General features: G+C 36.0%; 1 protein-coding gene across 1 annotated transcript in view; it reads left to right on the top strand.

Annotated features, from left to right (window-relative positions):
• LOC134669314 (steroid receptor seven-up, isoforms B/C) overlaps positions 1–23,491 on the top strand; it is a gene marked incomplete at its 5' end in the record, with an annotated part of 128,591 nt that overhangs the window by 57,401 nt on the left and 47,699 nt on the right. The window contains one exon of the mRNA XM_063526821.1: positions 2,064–2,609. Within this exon, the coding sequence (XP_063382891.1) occupies positions 2,064–2,609 (546 nt within the window). The remainder of the gene's footprint in view (positions 1–2,063; positions 2,610–23,491) is intronic.

The following is a 23,491-nucleotide window of genomic DNA, read 5'->3' as shown; positions in this document are numbered from 1 at the left end:
TGGGTAAATTAAGCTTTTACCTCGTGCCGCCCAATGTACATTAGGATGTACACTCAGTTTCGATGGAATGTCAACCTTAATTAAAAACAAAGTAGGTAGCATTTCATTTGTCTCGTAAAAATTTCTAACAAATTAAATTCAACCTAATTGAAAATACAACAAGATTCTCACTTGTTTGGCTATAATTTTGTATAGTGGGTGGCACGAGGTTAAATCACTTTTCAGGGTTTCGGACCCAAAGGGTAAAAACGGGACCCTATTACTAAGACTCCACTGTCCGTCTATCCGTCTGTCTGTCACCAAGCTGTAACTCAAGAACCGTGATAGCTAAGACAGTTGAAATGTTCACAGATGATGTATTTCTTTTGCCGCTATAACAACAAATACTAAAAACAAAACAAAATAAATATTTATATCATGGTGGGGCTCCCATACAACAATAGTGATTTTTTGACATTTTTTGCGTAATGGTACGGAACCCATCGTGCACCGGTGATTTGCCGGTTTTTTAATAAGAGATTAACTTTGTATGGGAGCGGCTTTGGCGCCGGTGCGTGTGACTCTTAATATCAGTTCTTATTAGTTTACTCGAGCAAATTGTCTCAGTTTCCATTAATGCGTTTTAAATCATGGCTGACCGCTTTTGCCATTATTACCTCTGATTTCTATGTCAACATACAATAAAAAACTTTACTCATCACTTTGAGGTTTTAATGCTAGCATAAGAAAAATAAAGTATACTTCTCTGACAAGCGATGGTTGCCAAACTATACCCCACAAAAACATTACGCTCCGACCGAATGACTGTCTGTGGTATTTTTTCGAGTAGACATTTTTTGAATAGCCGCGTAGATACCTGCCCGTCCAAAGTTTTTAGATCTAACGTCATGTCACGAACTAGAACTCACCGGCACAGATGACTACATTCCCCCCCCCCCCCAGCCCCCACCTATATTAAAAGAAACTTTGAACATTCTAATAATTAAACGCAAATACAGTCAGCAGCCGAATTTGCTAAGCTAGCGAGGTGTTAAAAATTAAAAAAATTACCTTGACACGCTCATTCTCTTAACAATAAACTTCTGCTGCAGCTGACTGTACATAGTACTTACATCGTTTTCTCTTACTAATAATGTATATAAATACATAATTTTGTGTATATTCTCTACCTCTAACTCTGGCAAAAGCCCTAGCGGCTGCAATTTCTCTAATTAATAATAACAGTAAAATTATAGTAACGAATTAGCAGATAGATCTAAAAGTAAGACAATTATGAATTAATTAAAATTATACGATACTGTAACAAATGTCCCTATTCGTCGCTTATAAAATTGAATTTTATCGCCAACTCAATTCTCCATAACGCGTGAATCCATGTAAATTGAATCTAAAACATCTAGAGTTACTAATTTAACTGCACTCCCCTTCGACATGCATCTCACAGAAACTCTTTAAAAACTTCTCCTTGTTTTCCGATTCTCAACTTTATTTTCAATTAAACAAAGTTGTGAATTGTATTTCGTCAGTTAATGAGATAGGAGGTTGCGGAAGGTTTTGTGGTTTCTATTGTCGGGGGTCATAAAGTGAGTTATAACAGTGACGCGGGCAATCAAGATGCTCATATGCTAATGGGGCCCAGGATTGCGAATTGCTGCAGTTAAGTTTTAAGGGACTCTAAATTCATTAGACTGTGGCTTGTCTGCCATAAATAATTAGAGTTAGCATCGATTGTCTGCGCAATATGAGAACTCAAAAAAAATCTTCCTTTTTTTTCACTGTACATCTTGTCGAAATTAATTGAAACTAAACTTTCGTGAGACATATTTTAAACTGTTTAGAGGACAACGGTTTCACTCACTTGAATTTTTAGTCGCTATTGGCGACATGTTTCGGGCCCTTTGGGGGTCCTTCCTCGGGCTCGAGTGCTCTCTTATTTAACTCAATTTACCAATTTTATTTGGTGACCCTGTGATGTTATAAAAATTCCTAAATATAATATATGTTTCATCAACTACGCGACGTCATTGCTATTTTATGTTTATTTGCCTATTTCCTTGTTCCAGCTGTCCAGAGAGGCCGAGTGCCGCCGACGCAGCCCTCCGGCCTCGCGCTGCCCGGCCAGTTCGCCCTCGCCAACGGCGACCCCGCCGGCGGCCTCAACAGCCACCCCTATCTCTCCTCCTACATCTCCCTGCTGCTCCGAGCGGAACCCTACCCGACGTCAAGATACGGCCAATGCGTCCAACCGACCAACGTCATGGGAATAGACAATATCTGCGAACTAGCTGCAAGATTACTCTTCTCCGCTGTCGAATGGGCGCGGAATATACCCTTCTTTCCTGACCTTCAAGTCACTGATCAAGTGGCGTTACTCCGGCTGGTATGGTCGGAACTGTTTGTTCTCAACGCGTCCCAGTGTTCCATGCCCCTACACGTGGCTCCGTTACTGGCGGCCGCGGGTCTCCACGCGTCACCCATGGCGGCGGACCGAGTGGTCGCCTTCATGGACCACATCCGGATCTTCCAAGAGCAAGTGGAGAAGCTGAAAGCGCTCCACGTCGACTCTGCCGAGTATTCCTGTCTGAAGGCCATCGTCCTCTTCACGACAGGTAAAATTTTGGATAGTCTTTTTGGGGAAGCGCGGCTGTTGCTTTACAGGGTGGCCGGCGCTGGTGCCACTGTTACCAACTATGGAGAACTCCTTGTGTTGGTGAAGACACATTTAGACGCTTATGCGGAGGCTAGCAGAGTGCCACCGGCGCCTCCACCACCATCTGCCGCTTCCTCTGGCTACTATTCAACTCTGGACTCGACTCTCGGCGTCAACTCTTCGTTATCCTACGGCAGTTTCTTATCAACTCCTTCTCGATTACCCCCAAATTACACAAGCAGCCCTAGAATGGCTGAAAGTACTTCATCACCATTCAAACCGTGGGATGGTTTAGGGAAGAGTCAGAAGGATCTCGGGGGTTGACGCTGAGGGTTGTTCAGAGCGGGCCTTGGATAATTTGGATCTGGGGTGCTATTTTTTGATACGTCCTGGTATCTTGAAATCTCGCGGGATCTGATTGGGGTTATACCGGAAACCAACCCATTTTTGTGCAATACCTCGGAAGTGTTTTAGGTTTCGTGTACAGTGCACAAATCAGTGTTATCGTTCAGAATTTTGCGAGGTTTTCGTAGGAATGCGGATCGTGTTTTGAAGAATAGCATGGCTGGTGTCGGAAAACGTCCCTTGAGAAGTTGAGAACGTAGGGTGTTAACGTTACCTTCGTAATGTACTTGGGAATAATAACTCTCGCTCTTCAAATCTTCAAACCTAAAGTAGGTAGTCAACCGAAACTAGGTAGTCACGTCCTAAAGTAGGTAGGCTAGACCTAAATTAGGTAGGACTATACGGGGAGCTCGCGACTTATTGTTCTCCAATCGCGCCTTTTATTTGTGATATTTATTAAAATATATTGTAATATAATTATTCGCCATTATGTGCCGGTACACGCGTATCGTTTAATTTAAGTATTTATTTAATGTAAATATTAATTTATTACTAATTTATTAATACATTCGCGTAATTTATTCGTAATCGTCTTTTGTTTCATTTTTCATTCTTTTCAAACTTTCCTTTTATAGATAGTTAACGTTAGAAAAGTCATTATAGTTTTAAAGGCGTTTTTATTTTGCATTAAAGTCTAAAAATCTACATAGAGATCGTAAAGCGTGTAGTCTATTGGGCATTAAAGTAAACGTAAGTATTTAAAAGTATGCCCATACACACCGATTTTATAATTTATGGGATATTAAAGTTAGATAAATATTTTAGGTGCATGTAACTATTGAGGGTGCATGTAAACTGTATGTTATAAACCATGTCGGCATTTAGGTAGCACCTTAATCTTGGAGAAATATAGTATTCCTCAAAATGCCTACGATAAAGCATGTGTGGTAAGAAAGAGATGTAATTTACTCCGATTGGAGAGTTATTAAATATTCCAACTAGTTATGTAATTTTCTATTGACAAAAAAAACGCCAGGTTTGTAATAGTGAGCCCCTGTGATATCTAAATTGTGCTAGAAATTTAATTGAGGTTATAAAATTATAAATGACATATTTTTTAACATTTTATCACTCATGAAAATTTTGGCACGACACCACTTATTTTAGGATCAATATGTTATAGCGTTTTTAGCGTATTAACTAGAGATGCCCCGAATAGTGAATTTGGCCGAATACCGAATACCTAATATTCGGCCCTTCTCTTGGCCGAATACCGAATATCGGCATGACATGCGAACATTTTGAATCACAATTATTGTGAAAACTGCTCGCCAACAAAGCACGTTTGGTAAGATGCATAGATGTATATTTTTACGTTGAACAGAATTAATGAAAGTAGTCAGAGTCAATCAAATCAGACCCAGGATAAAAATAAAATATTTTGTAACCAACAAATGCTCAAAAATTTGTCTTCGTATTTAACTACTTTCCAAGAAATACATTTTAAATATTAAATATACCTAGTTATTGGTTATTTTTTTGTGTATTTTTTCTTTTTAGGTAGGTGCAACAGATATTCGCTATTCGGTCGAATAGTAGGCAACATTCAGCCGAATACCGAATATTCGGCAAAGAGGCCGAATAGGCCGAATACCGAATAGTTACCGAATATTCGTGGCATCTCTATTATTAACCTACGGAACGTCCCGCGCGCCTATGAAATGATTATGATTATGATTATGATTATGACTATGTCTGCGGTGAATTATTTCGGATTTGAAACCTAGCATAATTCGTGTATAAACAGATTTTCATGGATAAAAATCTTAAAAGTATAACGTAGTATCTGGGGAAAAGGCTGAGGGAGGCAACGGGCGACCCCCGCGCGGGCAGCTTTCTCGCGCAGAGAATTGCCATCGCAATCCAGCGCGGGAACGCTGCCTGCGTGTTGGGCACCCTCCCGAAGGCACCAAATTTTGACAGGTATTTTTAATTTTTAGTTTTAGTTTTATATACCTGTTTATGTCTTTTAATAATTTAAATTTATATCATTAAAAGTATAATAAAAATATCTCGCCTCATCTGAAAATAATAATTGGGTTTCTTTACCCAGATAATGAGCTATGTTTACAATACTAATTATTATGTATCTACAAGAACATACTTGGAATATGACATAAATCTACTAACAAATCTAATGTGACATACCAATAGGTAAATAGAAAATCGATTTTTTCACCACTAATGTAAAATTCTGTCTCCAAAAAGCTCAACTAAAACCACATATCGACGTAAAAATCAATAAATCCCACCACGTCGTCTCGCAAGTTCGCAACTTAGACATTGATTGAGACCAGCCCAATTCACGAAACAACAGTATCCATAACCAAAACAATAGTAACCACGTCCAATATAACTAGACCTCAAGATAAAAGGCAACTACGAGTAGGCGGGGATCACGCTTATACTGGTTGATATGTGAGGCCTAGCATGTACGGATTATCTGTGACATATCGTGTCGCGTCGACACTTTTGACAGGGATTATTCTCGGCCATGTGATAAATGAAATTAGTTATTTTATGAATGGAAAGACAGTGATTTTGTATGAATAGGTATGTATTTAATTGATTTTGACTATGATAGTAAGATTTTAATAAAAAAAGAGCTAAGATATCCAATTTGGCACAAAAATATTACATATTGCGACTGAATGATAAATATATTATAAATGATAAATATATCATACGACTGAATGATAAATATATGTACTACACCTCATTAAAATCAGCAAACTGTTTGCAACTGAGTGCGCAAATAATAGGTACTTACAGACTTACCTACTTACGCATAGTTACGCATAGTTTTTCTTCTAATTAGATAAAAAAAAATTGTCCCTTTAGATACTGTTTTCCCGTTTACTGACTTAATTTAAACGGATAATATTTTACATAAAAAGAAAGTCCACTTTTCCCACATATTTCAACGTAAAAACCTTAAACCACGGACTAAACAGACTTCAAAAGTAGTTACCGTCGACGCACCCAAAAACCAGTTCATCTTGGTCTTTCCCTCACTTAAATTTGTTCCAACAGTAAGGGACCTGAGAGGTCCACTTTAAATGGCTAGGCCTTAGGGCGTGTTGAATATGCAATAGTAATAATGTAGTTTTATAGATAGCTAACTTTCTCTGTGAGAACTTAGTTTGAACGGTAGCTGGGGCTGATTCAGAAATGGGAAAATGATACTTGTGCCAAAATCAATGGGATATAAATAGGTCTTGAATATGGGTGTCGTCTATGTGCCCTAGGAAAGATCCGTATTCAAGGCAAGATTAAACTATTACTGAACCAGCAATTAGACCTATAATAATAGGATACTACAACTACAGTTAATTTTGTTATGAAATTTTTAACGTCATCGGTGAATCTGTAGATGTAGCTAGACTACTTGTAGCTAGGCGCCAAGCTAGGCACCTCTTAAGGGCGCCAAGCTAGGCACCTCTTAATGATATCATCATTTCATATCAACGAATATATGATGGAAATATTTTCCGCAATTGGGTAAGCTTTGGTTCAGTTGATAGAACGGCGGGTAAACGGGATAATTAATTTTTTATTTCAACTAAAAATAAGACTTAAGCTACTAAGTATATCGCTGGTCAGTTTGTGATAAAAAATAGCGTCTAAGTTGACTATGCACCCAATTTACAGTGACAAAGCATTGAATTGACTCCACAAAAGTCGTATTTTAGTAAGAGTTTTTAACGTTTACGCTGACATTCCCACATTTTGTTCGCTAAAAAAACTGAGAAGAATTAGGTTACCTAAAATACATCACGCGAGCTTCAATTAAGCAGCTTTTAAACGCAGTTTCAATATAAAATGTATATGAGAAAGAATAAGGTTGGTGACTTGTTAATATCGACTAGTGATCGGGTTAATTTAACCTTATAACCTTTGGTGTAACTAGTAAATCAATTTGCTATTTATTGAGTCGAGTCGCTTAGTGACTAAAATACGTTGAATACTCGTAGTTATACAAATTTATCGATCGATAAAAAAATGGTAGAATAAGATTTCTCGGGTATAATCATATAATTAGCATCTTCATCATTAAGTTAAGATTTAGGATAGGTATCATGATTTCCTTGTTCCTATGATGATCCATCGTCGACCTCGGCGATGCAACTGAGGAACTTTACCTTCACACATCAAAAACAATCAAAAAACGCCCGAGGCGATCCTTCAGGCTCCCCAAATCGACAAAAACATATCTATCCCTGTCTAACTTACGTATATATCCGTTAGAGAGAGCAGGGTGCTAGTAACGGGATTCGGTCGTGACCGCCGGCGCGGGCGAGTCACGATTTTGAAAAAGTGTCGGACGGCCGGCCGCGTCCCAAGGGTCCGGTGTTTGGCGTAAGCTATGGAATATCCGTTATTTGGAAGTGTAAATTATCTTAGTGTATTATTTGTTAAGAAATACTTGCCTAGAGTCGGACCAAGCCTACTCTGCTTGGCATTCGCAGGTACAAAGTGTGGCAATGTCTTCATTATGCTAAAAAATTCTATGAAAATAATAACACTCCCTAACTTGGTTTTCAATTCGGTGCAAAATTAGCTTAGACAGACAATTGACCCAAAAACCAAATTAATAGAAGAACAGCAATTTTCATTTCAGCAGATGCGATTGACTTACTTACTTACTTGACCGACAAGCATGATGACTTACGTTGTCACGCGTGTCCGATATCTATCTTCAAGTATGGAGACGCGCGCGCCAGCGCAAGTCATGCTAGGCGGTTTGATCGGTGTTTCCAGTTTAACCTCGTTATTGATAAAATCTGACACTTTAAAATTACGTCAGAAAGCTGACGGTCAGAGGTTCAATAATAGCCTAATTCTTGTTTTAAAAATACCTACATAGTTTACCAGGGAATACAGATGACAAGAGCGAATTCCATACCTCAGCAGTCGTGTGTAACAAATTTCGTGCGGTAGATAATGTATGTAGTACATACTTATATTGGGTCAAATTGACCCTAAATATTGATCTAGTAGTCTCTTTAGTCAATAGGATAATGAGTTAAATAAAAAGTAATTAGAATCCCATTTTTAGGATTCCGTAGTTTTTACATGTTTTTTTTTTTATTCTGATCCACGGCCTAATTCGAACTTAAATGTTCGAACTTAATAAGTAAATTACGTCAAATATTAGTGACGTTTTTTTCAAATAAAAACGTCACTTTTGACACTGACATATCCGATCCATATCGTATCTAGACATAATATTTGACGTATATTAAAGTTCGAATCAGGCCGCCAGTCCTGAACGGGCAACTGAATTCGAGCGGTCTAGAGAATTTTAAGAATCCCTATTAGGATGGTCCATCTGTCCAATATCTTGGTCTAGCGCTGGACCTATCCAATGTGTATATTATTGCGTCACACATTTTGCTTAATGAGAGACTGAGACGCAATGCACATTGGACAAAGAAATTGGATAGGTGGAATACCATCCTTAGAAACGTATGGTCTCTTGTGGCTTAAGGCGCCGGTCTCTTCGCTGCTTCCCAGCCTGTATCGCATGTCCCCGATATCTGGCGAGAGCTATGTACGAACACACAGGACACCGTCATGTGCTAGTATAGCTATAATAGCTATAGCTTCATGATGTACTAGCTAACCGGACAAGTGCTTGTGGAACTCTACCGTAAAAGGGTCATAATTTTGATAGTTGAGGACATATGATATAAAGTTATTGCACACCAAAAAGTGATAAAGAAAATTGTTAAGTTATTCATAAGTAGACAGAAAGACTTCTGCTTACGTAAAGAATGTTAGACCTTTATGTGATTTTATTAATACCTCGTGTATTCCATCAATCCATCCATTTTAGTAATACCACTGTATATCTTGTTTGTAAATAAGCAATAAAAAATGTCCAAGTAAAAGTAATAGGTTATGAAATGAAGAATTTTTCAGTGACAAAATTTTAATAGTTCACTCTACAATATTATCCTTTTGTGCTAATCGGTTAACAAATATGTAATCTACTCGCACAATAAAAGCAATACGTTTCAATTTCTAAAATGCGTATTTTGCAATTTCGGCCTATTCAGTATTTTGCGCTATCATAAACATATTGTTAGTAACGAAATTCACAATAAATAAACCAATTTATACGGAATTCTATTAGCCTGTGCATGCATCCGACATTTCAATCTTGCAAAACCCATAGTCATACACACAAGCCGGGCCGGACCGCAAACCACAAGTCCTTTTATAGTAGCGGAGAAAATACAGTAGGAGATTGGGAACAGTAAATTCGCTACCATTGTCGGTATTCCCGTTCCCGGACAGTCGAGCTTGCAAACATCTTTACATGCCACTTTTCCAAAAATATATTTATAGCCGGTCAAACAAGTTTTCAGTAGAAATTCAATCTCAATTTCAAGAAGAAACAGAGGGATGTTTCTTGTTCTACCTAGCGTTATCGGCGGCCTTTGCCAGGATCCGCTTTCCTACTTGCCTTTCTCCATTTTGCGCGATTCTGAGTGTCCTCTCATGTGAGCCCGTTTACTTTATAGTCATATCTGCTTTCACAACATCTCCCTCTGTTTATAATTTTATATGTATTAAATCTAATAACTCTTACCATATCTGATAATGACCTACTGTATTACTTTGCTCCAATTTCGGGGCTACGTACATCGCTGGCTGCCTCAAAAAGCCTTAAACTTTTCACTCCCACGCGTCATTGGACACATCATTAAAATTCACGTCAATGCCTCACAAGTTTCCAAATTCTGCAAGTAATGTACTACAATGGTCAGATGATTGCTTACAATCTTCCAATTTTATCACGACATTGGAATATAATACTTAACCATTTGATTTAAGGTTCAAGTACAAATACGTCGAATAAATCGTGTGGTCTCTTTTGAAACAGACAATGACGTAAATTGAGTCTTCTTCGGAATTAATTTTTCACGGTGCCATTTTGAATTAATTGTTATGATGAAGAAGACATTCTAATGCAATCTTATGTCATAGAATGACGCGAAAATTTTTTAAAGAATTGTAGTAGGGAAAGAATTTTGTACGCACATTTGGAGAAAAAAAAACACATGACTTCCTTAGAACTTGTAAGCTTTTTTTTCTGGTGATCTTTTTTCAGAACCTTCCGATTTTAGTAAAAGCAGGAGACCGTTTCCAACTTTCGTTTTTTTTTTGTGAAATAATACTAGCTTCTAATCTTAAAAAGTACCTATCATAAACTTCATAAATATAAATCTAGTATTTGTTCATTTCACTAACAATCTATTTCGACTAACTCATAATACAAAAGTCAGTTAATTCGATTTAACTTTCCGATGTTCCAACTAAACTGTCAAATATCGGTTTGACATTCGTGTAATGGGGCCCTAAAAGGGCGTCGAATGTCGGCAAGGGCACAGATGTGTGCCGAATCATGCGGGCGCATAATATTAATAAAACACGACATGTCACAAACACAACACAAACCGAAAAACGAATATGAAAAATAATATTTTACCAAAATTCTGATTGTAATTTTTGTGCATTTTTAACTCTCATCGAAAGACAAACACGTACTTACATAATACGATTTGGTGGTATGATTAGAACCATAGTGTTATTTAAATTTATTTATAATTTTTACGTAAAGTAGTCCTGAAGAAGTGTAGGTACACAACGGGTTTTTATAATAATTTAATTTCCTATTTATAAGTAAATGTCACCCGTCTGATAGATCTTTGAAATAATGAACCGAGTCTATCCATAACATTTACACTATATTTACCCATGTTTTTTAATAATGATGATCCGTTTTTAATTTATGAAAAGTTATAAATTTCAAGTTTGCTTTTTCGCCTAAATTTATCGCAAAACTCCCAAAAATATATTTTCCGACCCTCTGCACCCAACACGTACAATATAAAACTGTTAAACAGTCACCATAAAGGCCGCGGGCAACCCCGAGATTAGTCGTGAACATATACAATTGTATATCAGGCCGTCTGATAGATCTTTTTTGCTCTCCATCTCGACAGGAAGCGGGGTAAAAAGAACCCTGAGCGTTTAGCATAAGGTCAAGTTTAGGTTGGAGATATTACCCTAAATGGTTAATGTATGGAAATATTAATCAGGCCGATAAGTGTAAGGGTGCGACTGTCCTTTTTTACAGTGAAGATTTTAGAAACAGTAGTAAAAATATTTATTCAATTAGAGTTTTCGTGAAATATCTGTACCCACATAATATTTTGTACTCCTCAAAAGATACATTTGTTTAACTACTTTTAAAAATTATGAAGTCAATACTTCCTATTTTTCAAACGAATAAACTATTATCTTCAATGTACGCTATCATCATTGTAATTGACGTTACTTGTAACACTTTAACCATAACAAAAATCTTAACAGATTGCGTCAATCAAATATGTACAAGTTTTTTTTAAGTCGCTGAACAAATGCTGGTCAGTTTGAGGAGTACAGCGTACAGTTTAATCATTGCTCCTGTTACTAGGCCCACCGATAGGCCTAGCATATGATCACTCCGCCCCCCGTCCCTCTTTTATTAACATAGAAAAAGACGGGTAGTCTATCTCGCCACGAGATACCTACTATCGCGATAATCATGTGCTAACCCGGCTGGTTAGGTAAAATTCTCCCGGTATAGCTAAAGCTGTCCCGGTATAGCTGAAATTCTCCCGGTATAGCAAAAGCTCTATGATTATACTGTTCGTTAACTGTCAACTGTGCCAGCTTATCAGATTCGGGAAGCCAAGGGTTTGGGGTTAGGATAACACGTGCTCCGATATCGGCCACTGAGATGCATTTGAATTTTAAATCCGCACTTCAAGTGTTGTGGGGGACATTTGAATACGGAGGCTGAGCTATTTGTACCGAGTTAAATCTTTACAAGACTGTATATATAATTTAAATCTTTATAGGTGGATTTTACAAGACTGTATAATTTAAATGACTGCGTTTTGTACTGTGAGATTGTAACATAGTTTAGTTTTTATTTGAAGGATAAAGTTGACTGTGTATAAGTCACAGGGTCAAAATGACCCTCCAATGCAAATTTAAAGTGTTGTTTTTGTTTCAAACGGAGAAAGATAGCTATATAGGTGTATTACACATGTGCTAGAGTGAGAAAGTAGCGTGTAAGCACCTACATGTATAATTTCAACCCCTGTCTTTGTTTTCTATTGCTAGATGGGACGAATGAAGGGTATGCCTTTGAAATCTCGAAAAGGAACAAAGCTTTATAAGGAAATGGACTTAGACGGAAAAGTATATCAGACCAAAAAAGTCTGTAGCGATTTTGATAGCCCACGCAATGCCAGTTAGGTATAAACGTCAAACTTCTATGAATATATGGCGTATAAATAACGCTTGCACTGCGTTGGCTATCATAATCGCTGCAGACTTTTCTTGGTGTAACAATAAATAACTAAATAGTTATAGCAAAAATATTAGTTAAATTTTATTTCCACCGGCTACTGAGGTCAATCTTTATGAATACTTCGATCGATAAAAAGTCAAATTTAATCAGGTGACGACAGCACCGATAACTTGAATTTTCGCATTTCGCGTTACACAAAACTTTACGTTTCAAAAAGGCCTATAAATAAATTTAATCTTATTCGATATGTACAACCGTAAAATAAAACATATTGAAAATTTTATGACCCATTGTGAGTCAGTTTAAACATTAAGCGCAATTTATTTATATCAATATTGTTTTTATAGAAATGTTTCGATTATGGTTTTTGGAATATGGGTTTCTGAGTTATTTAAAATAAAATAATAATATAAACAATAGCATAATAGAAAATTTCAACTGAATAAGTTGGCTTTTGAAATGAGTAAAACTCAAAGTAGGCATTATCGCCATACTTAATAAAACCTTCAATCTTCAATGTCCATTCTAACTTTATAGTATAACTAGCGACCCACCCCAACTTCACACGAGTTAATAAATTATACACCTAAACCTTCCTCAAGAATCACTCTATTGATAGGTGGAAACCGCATGAAAATCGGTTCAGTAGTATTGGAGTTTATCGCGAACATACAGACATACAGACGCGTTTGTTTTATATAGTATAGTAATTAACAATAAATGTGGGAAGTAACTCTGATAATAATACCGACATATTCCAAAATTAATTAATGAAATATTTCCAGTAACAATTTTTTTCCACTCTACGTATCACTAACTACTCTTCATATTTTAAATTTCCCTTTCCCCTGTTTATCTTTTCACAAGCTACAATTATGATTTAAAAGTTTTAATTATGGCGGTCGCATAATGGGCGCCATGATCGATCTGGCCGGTCACAGATGTTTGAGAGGGTCGCTACTCGGCCATCCTGACACTCATCTGTCTCTGAACTAACATAAATAAATATACATATAGATAGATGGTCAAGCAAATCTTGTCAGTAGAAAAAGGCGCGAAATTCAAATTTTCTATGAGACGCTATCCCTTCGCGCCTACATTTTTCAAATGTGCCGCCTTTTTCTACTGACAAGATCTGCTTGACCAAGTATAGATTGGTCAAATCAATTCATAGTTTTTTTTTTCCTAGCCTACTTTGGTGTCCCACTTTTTTTTATTTTAAGCTACTAAAACCCATGAACTCACTTTACATACTAATATATATTGTATAAAATTCAAATAAAAAAATACGTACCTAACACTAAAATATAGCTTGGATTTTGTTTATAGATCTACGTATGAACGTAAGAAAATTCGAGTTATTTTTGACAATAGGAAACTATCGTCCTTATTGACACATCTGGCATTTCAGCAATCAGTTTATTGTTTAAACTACCAAAAACTAGCAAATAGTACTCTAGACGAACTAACTATACAAATAATTAGTACAAACAGACGGACAAGCATCTAATTCGAACGGACACGCAATTTCGTTAACACTGCCAACGGTGGTGACCTCATGTTTGCACAGTGGGGTCGAAATCACCCCTTACTATGTGCAAAGTGATGAACCAACATGGTAAACTAAGAGTGTGGTAGGTATTATTAAAATTTTCGTTTTCACTATAGTTCTTTTTTTTAGCATTAGAAAGAACTTGCAAGAAGGTAAGCGATCTTGACATTTCTTTTAATTGAAAAACGCTTTTTAAAAATCAAAAACTATTACTTATGAAAGCAGAAGAATATAAATGATCGTATTAGATTCATAATTGTTACATATTTGGAGCATTCCACGGGCTGTCCCGTACAAATGTATTTTATTTCCTGTGTTGCGACTTTTTTCTCGGCATTTAAAGCAGGCGATTATTCTTCTGTGCATATTTTTGACCATTTGTCATTGAAAAGGAAACTCTTATACCTTTAAATGTTCAGAAACTTCGCGTTTGTACGGGACAACGGTAGACAATTTCATGGAATGCTCCATTTGCCGTAACTTATTTTTAAAATGTGTTTTTCAATTAAAAGACACATCAAGATTGTTTACCTAATTTCTAATGCTAAAAAAAAACGAAGTATAAATAACAGAATGAAAAACTTCGTTATTAACTAAATAAACTTCGTAAACTGGTGTAAAAAGACATTTGGTGTCATAAGTATTGACAACTTAAACTCACTGATTAAATTAGTTACTAATTTTAAATACCTATACCGGGTGTGGCCTGTAACACGAGCAAATAATTAAAACAGATTGTACTCCTCAAACGGTGACACTTTTGTTCAACAACTTTAAAAAAATATGAAGTATTTAGACTCGCTATTTTTCATACAAAATAAATATTATCTTCAATGGACGCCATCATCGCCACGCCATATTATTGTGATTGACGTTGCTTATCATGCCTTAAACATAACAAAATTCGCAATAAGTACATTGAGTCTTAGAATAATCTTTAAAGTGTATCAAAAATCAAACTACAAGTTATTTTTAAAAGTCGCTGAACAAATTTTGGTCAGTATGAGGAGTACAGCCTACAATTAATTTTTTTGCTCATATTACAGGCCACACCCAGTATATTTTAATTGTGAATCGATACTGCGATCTTTTGTGTCTATCAATTAAGTTTCGGCTGTTAAGTAACAATACAAACTGGAATACTTTGTTTGATATTTTGTTTGTTTTATTTTGTTGTTTTTGTATGTTTTAAAGTATTTTTCGGAATGTTGTAGGTATCAATTCTAATGAGCATGCGTCTAATATATCATTTATAATTTTTACATCTTAGAAACGTAAAGTGGCATTTATTTACGAGATTTTACAAGCTGTTCAAAAATATAATGGAAATACGCCTTAGGATTTTGAAGAATACTCCGGATGACCGGTGTCCTATACGTAGAACATATAGGCCCAAACCACACTTATTTTGACTTTGTCAACTTTACAGATTTAAATTTAAACTTGTAAATTTTGATAGCCAGTCAGTAGGTTATACCCATACGCAGTTAAGTCCCGTTACGTTAACCACATGCCCAGTCTGACTCGTTTAGGTCCTGAGTTAGTGATAGCCCAACTTGGTAGGACCACACTAGACTGTTAACTTTCGCAAAATACTACATTGTTTCGGCAAGGGTGTAGTGCCGCTTAAGGTGAAGCTCTCTCGATTTTCTAAGTTCACTCAATATTAACCTCCATTATAAAGGGAAGACCCAGACGTAGCTTTTTGGAGCAAGTGAAAGAAAAAGTGGGGGGTCGTGTCGTACCAAAAAGTCAAAGAGCTGGCGCAAGATAGGGAAAGCTGGAAGATACTTCACCGACAAGAGAATAATAAGTTAATGATGATGATGATGATGATGAAAGGGTCAAACGAATCTTAAAAGAGTAAGCCAGCTTGACAAAAAATATTTATAACTAAAGAAATTTTTCGAATGTTCAACTACGCGAAAAAGACATTGTTTCCCCAAGTGATATTGTAATATACCTACATAATATATTTTTGTTATATTTACCAATTACAGCATTCTTAAATATAAACTTCTATGAATACGAGTCTCTCCTTCAATTTCACTTTGTTGAGACTATCGTCAATTTTAGGTCAAATATTGTAGATTGTCGTTCAAAAAGGGCTAACGCTACTCTAAATAATTACTTACCTTGAGAATTATTTTTATACAAGCAAACTGTACATTTGATATTCAACAGTCATATTGGTGCTACTGACCCCTTCGTATCAGTAACCTATGATTAAATCAAATCAAAGATTATTAATTTTATTTTTTATGCCTCTGTAGCGTGTGTTCAGTCTGCAAGGCCACAAGACTAGTATTATTTTTCTTTGACAATCGCATTTTCTTGATTCATAAGGTTTAGCGTTAGCAATAAATTAAAAATTGAAAAATTTACTGTCTCGGGCGACAATTTTTTTTACAAATATGTCTACAAATCTTCATTTTCTGGCCTTCAAATGACAACTTTGCCACATAACGTCCCCTTAAGGTGGTAAAAGTCAGACAGGCGTCACTCGCATTGTCTAAGGAGTTGGCGATAAGGCCGCGGCCACAATGGATAGGTCCTAAGTTGGACAGCTGACAGAGCCTATAAGGGGCTCTTGGGGAAGTGCGATAGAAACTGTAGTGTCAAGGCTTTAGATGTTTTGACTTGTTCTTTCTTGTGATTTTAGGTGATGCATGGCGATAAATATTCAAATTCAAATTCAAAATTATTTATTTCATGTGAATTACACACATAGCCATACACAACAATAAACATACAAGAATTACACATAAACACAACATATACACATTTCCTAGTTTTAAAATAATATTTCACATTAAAATTGACAAATAGATATAATACAGTGGTAGTCAAACTCTTGACTGCCACCACTGTATCAAACTAATATTATAACAAGAAATAGGGGAATATTTTTACCACCAGTAAAATGACAATTTTGACATAAGTTCAACAGGTTATGTGTCTAATTGACACTTTGACACTACTTCTTAGCGTCGGACTGGTAAAAAATCTCAAGACATAAATAAAATTGAAAAGGTTTTTATTTCATTATTTTAACATGTAGGTATATAATGTGTAGTTGCATCCGCGAAATTGTACTTAATTGCGCTTTTATGTTTTCCTAAAGCACTAAATATGAAAATGTGCTTGAGGTTTGTATCATTTGTATGAAAAAAACCATCATCATCATCATCATCCTGGCGTCAATCCCGGCTGTGTCCCCACGCGGGGCGCGAGGACCCGGGGGTCCGCCTTCCGACTCCTTCGTGATCACTTTGCCCGATCTTCGGCATCCCTGGTAGTGAGTCCGTTGGCACGCATGTCCTCCTTGACGACATCAAGCCATCGCTTCTTGGGCCGGCCTCTTCTTCCCGTACCGGGAGGAGGCGGCATGGCCAGGCATTTGTTACCCACGTAACTTGCCGTATGAAAAAAACCCAATCGTTATAAAACTTCTGCTAACTACCTAGTTAATACCTCTAATTGTTAATCATTTCAACGTCAACGGGTTACACCCACACTTAATCCGTCCCACACGTCATCTAATTTAACTAATTTACGAGATCACACCTGAAATTGGAAGAAATAAAAACAATCTTATTCATGCGGGTGGCAAAATCTACCACTATAATTTTTCTTACATAAACCGGCTCAAGAGGACGACAGTAGCGCCACAGGTAACTGCTTCTGTAAATTGGTACCGCTATAATCGAATCTGTCATATAATTTCCGAACAGAATGACGCTATTTTAAATTTGGAGTTGTACGTTAATTTTAAGTTTTTTTTTTTAATTTGACAACATTCTTGATATCGGTTTATAACGAGCCAGTAATGTAACTGTATTTTTTTTTATTCTCGCGGCAATGTAATGTAACGTAGATTCCGTAAAGATACCTGCTTAATTTGTTTTCTTGTGAAGAATTCTAATTCTATGTACTTAATCCATCAGATTTTTACGATTATTAAAAAAGTGAAAATTTTAACGAAACCTTTTTATCGCGTTTGTGGCCTAATATTTCACGACAGACTTAAACTTTGACTCAATTTACTACTTAATGACTTTACAATAACGTTTAAATACTAATTAAAAACTGCTAGTAACCCGCTTTTCCATGATAACCCACCCAATGCCGACACCTCAATCTATTTGCTTAGGTCGAACTATAACAACAAAATTACCTAGACCTTTGATGGCAATTATAGTGGCTCTAATAGACCGTAATGACTACGAGATAGAGGAGCGCTGAGGGGTCAAAGAGGCCTGGTATTAGAGGGTTAAGAGTCAGCAGTGTTTAGACTGTTTAGGGTTCGTCTGACCCCGCAATTGATTTGTGTACGGAACTGTTATGTTATGATAATGTAATGGTTATGATTATGTAACAGGTGCGATTATTTTATAACAGTTGTTTGGTTTGTTTTATTATGAAACCTGTTCTTTGAGCACAGTAAACCATTTTGATTATAGCGTTTTCTATTTAATTTATGGGCTATGAGATAGGTGAGTTAAGCTAGACTTGTATTTCATTAGGTACTTACTACAGATAACTGTTTCTAGTTATAATTTTAGTTGAACTTGATACTAATATTATTATTCTTGTAATTTAATTTCATGTTTTTCTCATTACATATCATTAATGGCCTACTTGAAAAAAAAGCTTTGTTCCGTAATGTATTATTTTTATAACATTTCAATTTTGGCTGTGTAATGAATAGTCCTTCTTTATCTTATCTTATACCTTTCGAGAACCAGCAATTCTTGTACATTTATTTATTTATATATATATTTCGTGGATTTCGATAACGGCTCTAACGATTTCGATGAAATTTGCTAGATGGAGGTTTTCGGGGGCGATAAATCGATCTAGCTAGGTCTTATCTCTGGGAAAACGCTCATTTTTGAGTTTTATATATGTTTTCCGAGCAAAGCTCGGTCTCCCACATATTTAGAACTAATATAAAATGCTATAGTAAAAAACTAAATTCTTACAATTTGCAATCCGATTATATTTCCATTTAACTATATTCGGGTAGGAATCAGTACACAATATCCTTAGAAACATTCAAGTGCAATTGCTTACGTCCCCTATCAGCACATTTACCAGACAACGACCATTAGCGGGGTCCTTACTGTCCTTAGGTAAACTTGAGCAAGAACACAAATCAGGCGATATTCAATCTCGGCACAATAACATTAGAATATCGCATCGGATGCGAACTAAAGGGATTAGCGATAGTACGGAACAAGGGCTAGGTTAGATTAGCTGGATGTGACATTACCACAGAATAAATAATAGTACTAGGTACAGAAGACTCACTCTCTAACAAAACGCGTATATCACGATCAGCACAGATATGGCCGCTAGGTGGCGACAGCGCCACGCGCGGCTTATGGCAAACCCCAAAATTGGGGTCGACCGGATGGAGTTTTAGCTACCTGTAGCAAAGCGACGAAATCGCGGAGTGAGCCACGCCTGACATTACGCAGACATAATTAGAAGTTTTTATGGCAAAATAAAGTGATTGACAAAATGAAATATCGACATCTGTTATCGATGTTACCTTAACGTTATGTACTTGGATATTTATTACATTTTATAAGAAAATTGCTACCGCGAAATACACAACACGTTCGTCTTCTTCTTTTTTGATACTTTCGGCACTATCCTATATAATTTTTAAGTACTAAATATATGTAATAAATAAATTATATAGCGCTTTGTAATTGATTTGCATTATTAAAAATTTCTCGGTAACTTACCTACAGCAAGTAGAAGTTACATATTTTAAATATTAATCTATGACTTATCGATAACAGATTTATCGATGTTTCATTTTCTGAAACACTCGTTGATGCCACGAAAACTTCTATGTATGGACATTAGTTTTACTTGTGAATTATTTAAATGGCGTTGGAATTTTTTTCTTGCTATAATTTTGAGTATCAAGAGAAAACGTTCCTACGTACCTACGTATCTTCACTTCAAAGACAATTTAGGTAGAGTCAGACCGAGATAAGTCTGCAACGATTTTGATGGTACACGCGCAGTGCAAGTGTTATTTTAAACGACAAGTGTCATCCATTCCTACCCCAATTTTGGGGAAAGCCATAAGCCGCGCTTGGCGCTGTCGCCACCTAGCGGCCATATCTGTAACAGACGCGTTTCGTTAGAGAGTGAGTCTTCTGTACCTAGTACTATTATTTATTCTGTGCCCATGAGCCGTGGCAAAATGCCAGGATACCTGAGGAAAATGATGAATGATGATTAAAATCATACCAAAAATTACACAAAACTATTTAATTCTAAATCTTGTACCATATCCAGCTGCCCTAGATCGCCCTAACGATCCGTAAAGGGATACGGAAAGGATAGGTGAAGGGCTGCGAACAAATTAAGGGATAATGGCTATCGAGACCGTATCAACGGCTGCTGGGTTGTCTGGGACGAATTTTAATGTCGCCTGTGTAAGTGTTGCTTAAATTTTGACGGAAGTGTAACGGAGAGGGAATGGTACTGTGTAGAAACAAACGTACTGCCGTATTCGAACTTCAAGATATTCACAAGAGACAACACGTACTAGATCCATTCTAGATACGTTATAGTTTAGATATCAACTAGTTCTCTTTTGCAGCGCAATTCGGGCAACCAATGTCACTTTTACGTTAGATAGAGTAAGATATCTAGATGTGAATTGGATCTCTAAGTCATATCCTGTGCAAATCGTTCAAGAGTATCTCCAGAATTGCGCAAATGTCAAATTTGACAGGTTAGATCTTAAACATATCGTTATCGTATCTTGGTGATGTCTAAAAGATATCTAATAGATGTCTATTTCTAAACCCGAATCGGGCCCGTAGTCTAGGGATGAAATGTTAATATCTAGAGAAGATAACCTTTTGCTAGAGATTTTCATAATATACCAAGGCTAATTTCAAATAATTTATGGTTCAATACTCTCTCGTTTTAAATACAAAAAGCGGATTATTTCTTGGATATTTTTTTATTAAGATAATCTTACGTAAAGTTCTTGTGTATTTTATGCAATTTTCCATGAGTCCTCTCTCAAACGATTCTGTAGGATCACAGTTTTCAATAACAATAGTTTAATGGAAGGTTTTTGGTGATTAGCAAGACCGTATCAGCGGACGGCCGTGGGGATGAATTTAATGTTGCCATAACAGGCATAAGTGTGCTGTAAATTTAATGCTTATGAAATTATTTCAATATTGTTGTAATGGTTTAAACTTGTAGGGATGATAATTTAGACTATACTCGTACATATTGTATCACAAATGTACGAATATTTAGAGTTGAGTGATCTATTGGACGACGTAGGTACCTACAAAATTTACAAGTGTAGTTACCTCTTTGTATTTCAAATCATTTACATAAATAATATTAATGTATTGTTTGTTACATTAATAGAACTTATTGTTTATTGTAAATATATAAAATTTAAATACATACCTACTCAAACTATATTTCATTCAAAATTGTGGTTATTTAAATTGCAAAACAACGCAAGTATATAATTAGATCTATCAAGAACGAATGATAACAGAGTAATGATCTCCATCAAGCTGAGTTACAGCAATTTGAACTTTGACTTCATAATAACAAAGCTCAAGGCGCATGCAAGTTATATTTGTTCTCGAAGGAGGGCTTGAAAACTGCCATAGAATGATAAGAGCAGTAATTTGAATAATTACTACAGACCTGCTTTGAAGATGAATACAGCTTCTTAGATATTATTACGAAAGTTATTATTTATGGGTTACATTTCATTATTTATTGCAATATGGCGGCGGTGGTTTATAGCGCTGGTGTACAGTCGACGTCAAAGATATGTTTACACTTTTTGCCTTATTACAAAGGAGTAAGGTGCAAAAGTGTAAACATATTTTTGACGTCGACTGTACAGTGGCTCGTATGAGAAAGATGAAAGTTGTATTGAAAGTAAACTAAACTACTATTTAGTTATATTATTCACTTATATACGCGTATTACGTAAAGTATTTTACTAGATAATCATCTTACGACCAATTAAAAAAGCAGCTGTATTAAATATTTGGGGACAATCTAACATAGATGACCTAGCCTAAAACTAAATAAAACTAGTACAATGGGTACAAGTAGGTACATAGATATAAAATCATATTTTTATATACCCATAACTCAGGAAAAAATATTCACCATATCATAAACACACAAATAAACGACCTTTTGGGATTCGAACCCAGGACCTTCTGTTTGGTAAGCAGAGTCACTAGTCACTACCGTCTAGCAAGAAGCTAGAAGGCTGTTTATACGACAAATTTTAATCTCCCTTTTTGTAATATGACATTTCATTTGTTTCTGTCGTTGCCAGTCACAATATTCGATAACCGTTCCTATATTTTTTAACGCTCACAATTTCTCATAGATTCTAAATTCAAATTTCATGGCAGTAAGTGGCCGGTATCTGCGCCCATAAGTTACATCCCGAGATATCGATCTAATCTATCGATGCACGTTTATCGAGCAGTGCTTGTATCGATACTCGGTTATCGCTATAGTATTTGTCACGATTTTGGTACCGTAAGACAAATCGTATTAAGGCCCAGCGTGGTGGTAGTTAGAGGTACTTTGTTAGTCTGACAAATTTACGAGTACCTACTTAACTGCTTTTTGATATAAACTAACCAATTAACTTTTTTGATAAAATTCGAGTTATGTATTTTTATAAAAAACGTGTTTACGCTATTTGTAAAGGATTCAGGATTAATTTTAATATTGTGAACGTGATTTTATTTTTGAAATCGTCATTTTACTTGATTTCGACCGGAGTTTGATTCACTTCTACCAACGTATTTTTTTTATAAGTTGTGAAATAAATACATTATGTAGGTACTAGGTACATATACATACTAAATCGAAATTTATAATCTTGTTATGAAACGGTTCCATGACCGTTTACTTATGATCATACCCGTATATAATCATAATACATAACCGTTTCATGACAAGAAATCTCTATCTGAATAGGCCTCCAGGATGATTTACAAGGAGCATGTACCAATTTGTTATTTATTACAAATTCTAAAGTATTGATGATTTGTTAAAATAAATTATTGTATTAGTTACACACACACATACAATAAAAAATAATATGAAATAAATATGAAATAATATTATATAAATCATTCAGTGTCGGAAGCAAGCACACTACACTTCTCGTAAATTAGCGAAGCAATTATCCAAACACACATTCGCCTTAAATCTTACACAATAGTAATTTCGCTTGCGATACCAACAAGAGAATCTCAAGCATACCGATCATCGATTATCGATTATCGATTACGTCCGAGCCATCGTCGTCCCATTGTTTGGTTCATTCGATTTATGTACTCAGATATGCGATTAATCACGAGTGATATTTTATATCGATTGTACATCGATAGCGTCGCGTTTTGGTAGTTTTCACATCAATTACACGGTGATAACGTTGTTTTACTAATTTGTCGATATCGGGTTT

The sequence above is a fragment of the Cydia fagiglandana genome, chromosome 12 (genome assembly GCF_963556715.1).
Source record: "Cydia fagiglandana chromosome 12, ilCydFagi1.1, whole genome shotgun sequence".
Taxonomy (NCBI): domain Eukaryota; kingdom Metazoa; phylum Arthropoda; class Insecta; order Lepidoptera; family Tortricidae; genus Cydia; species Cydia fagiglandana.
This window is presented reverse-complemented; position numbering and strand designations above follow the sequence as displayed.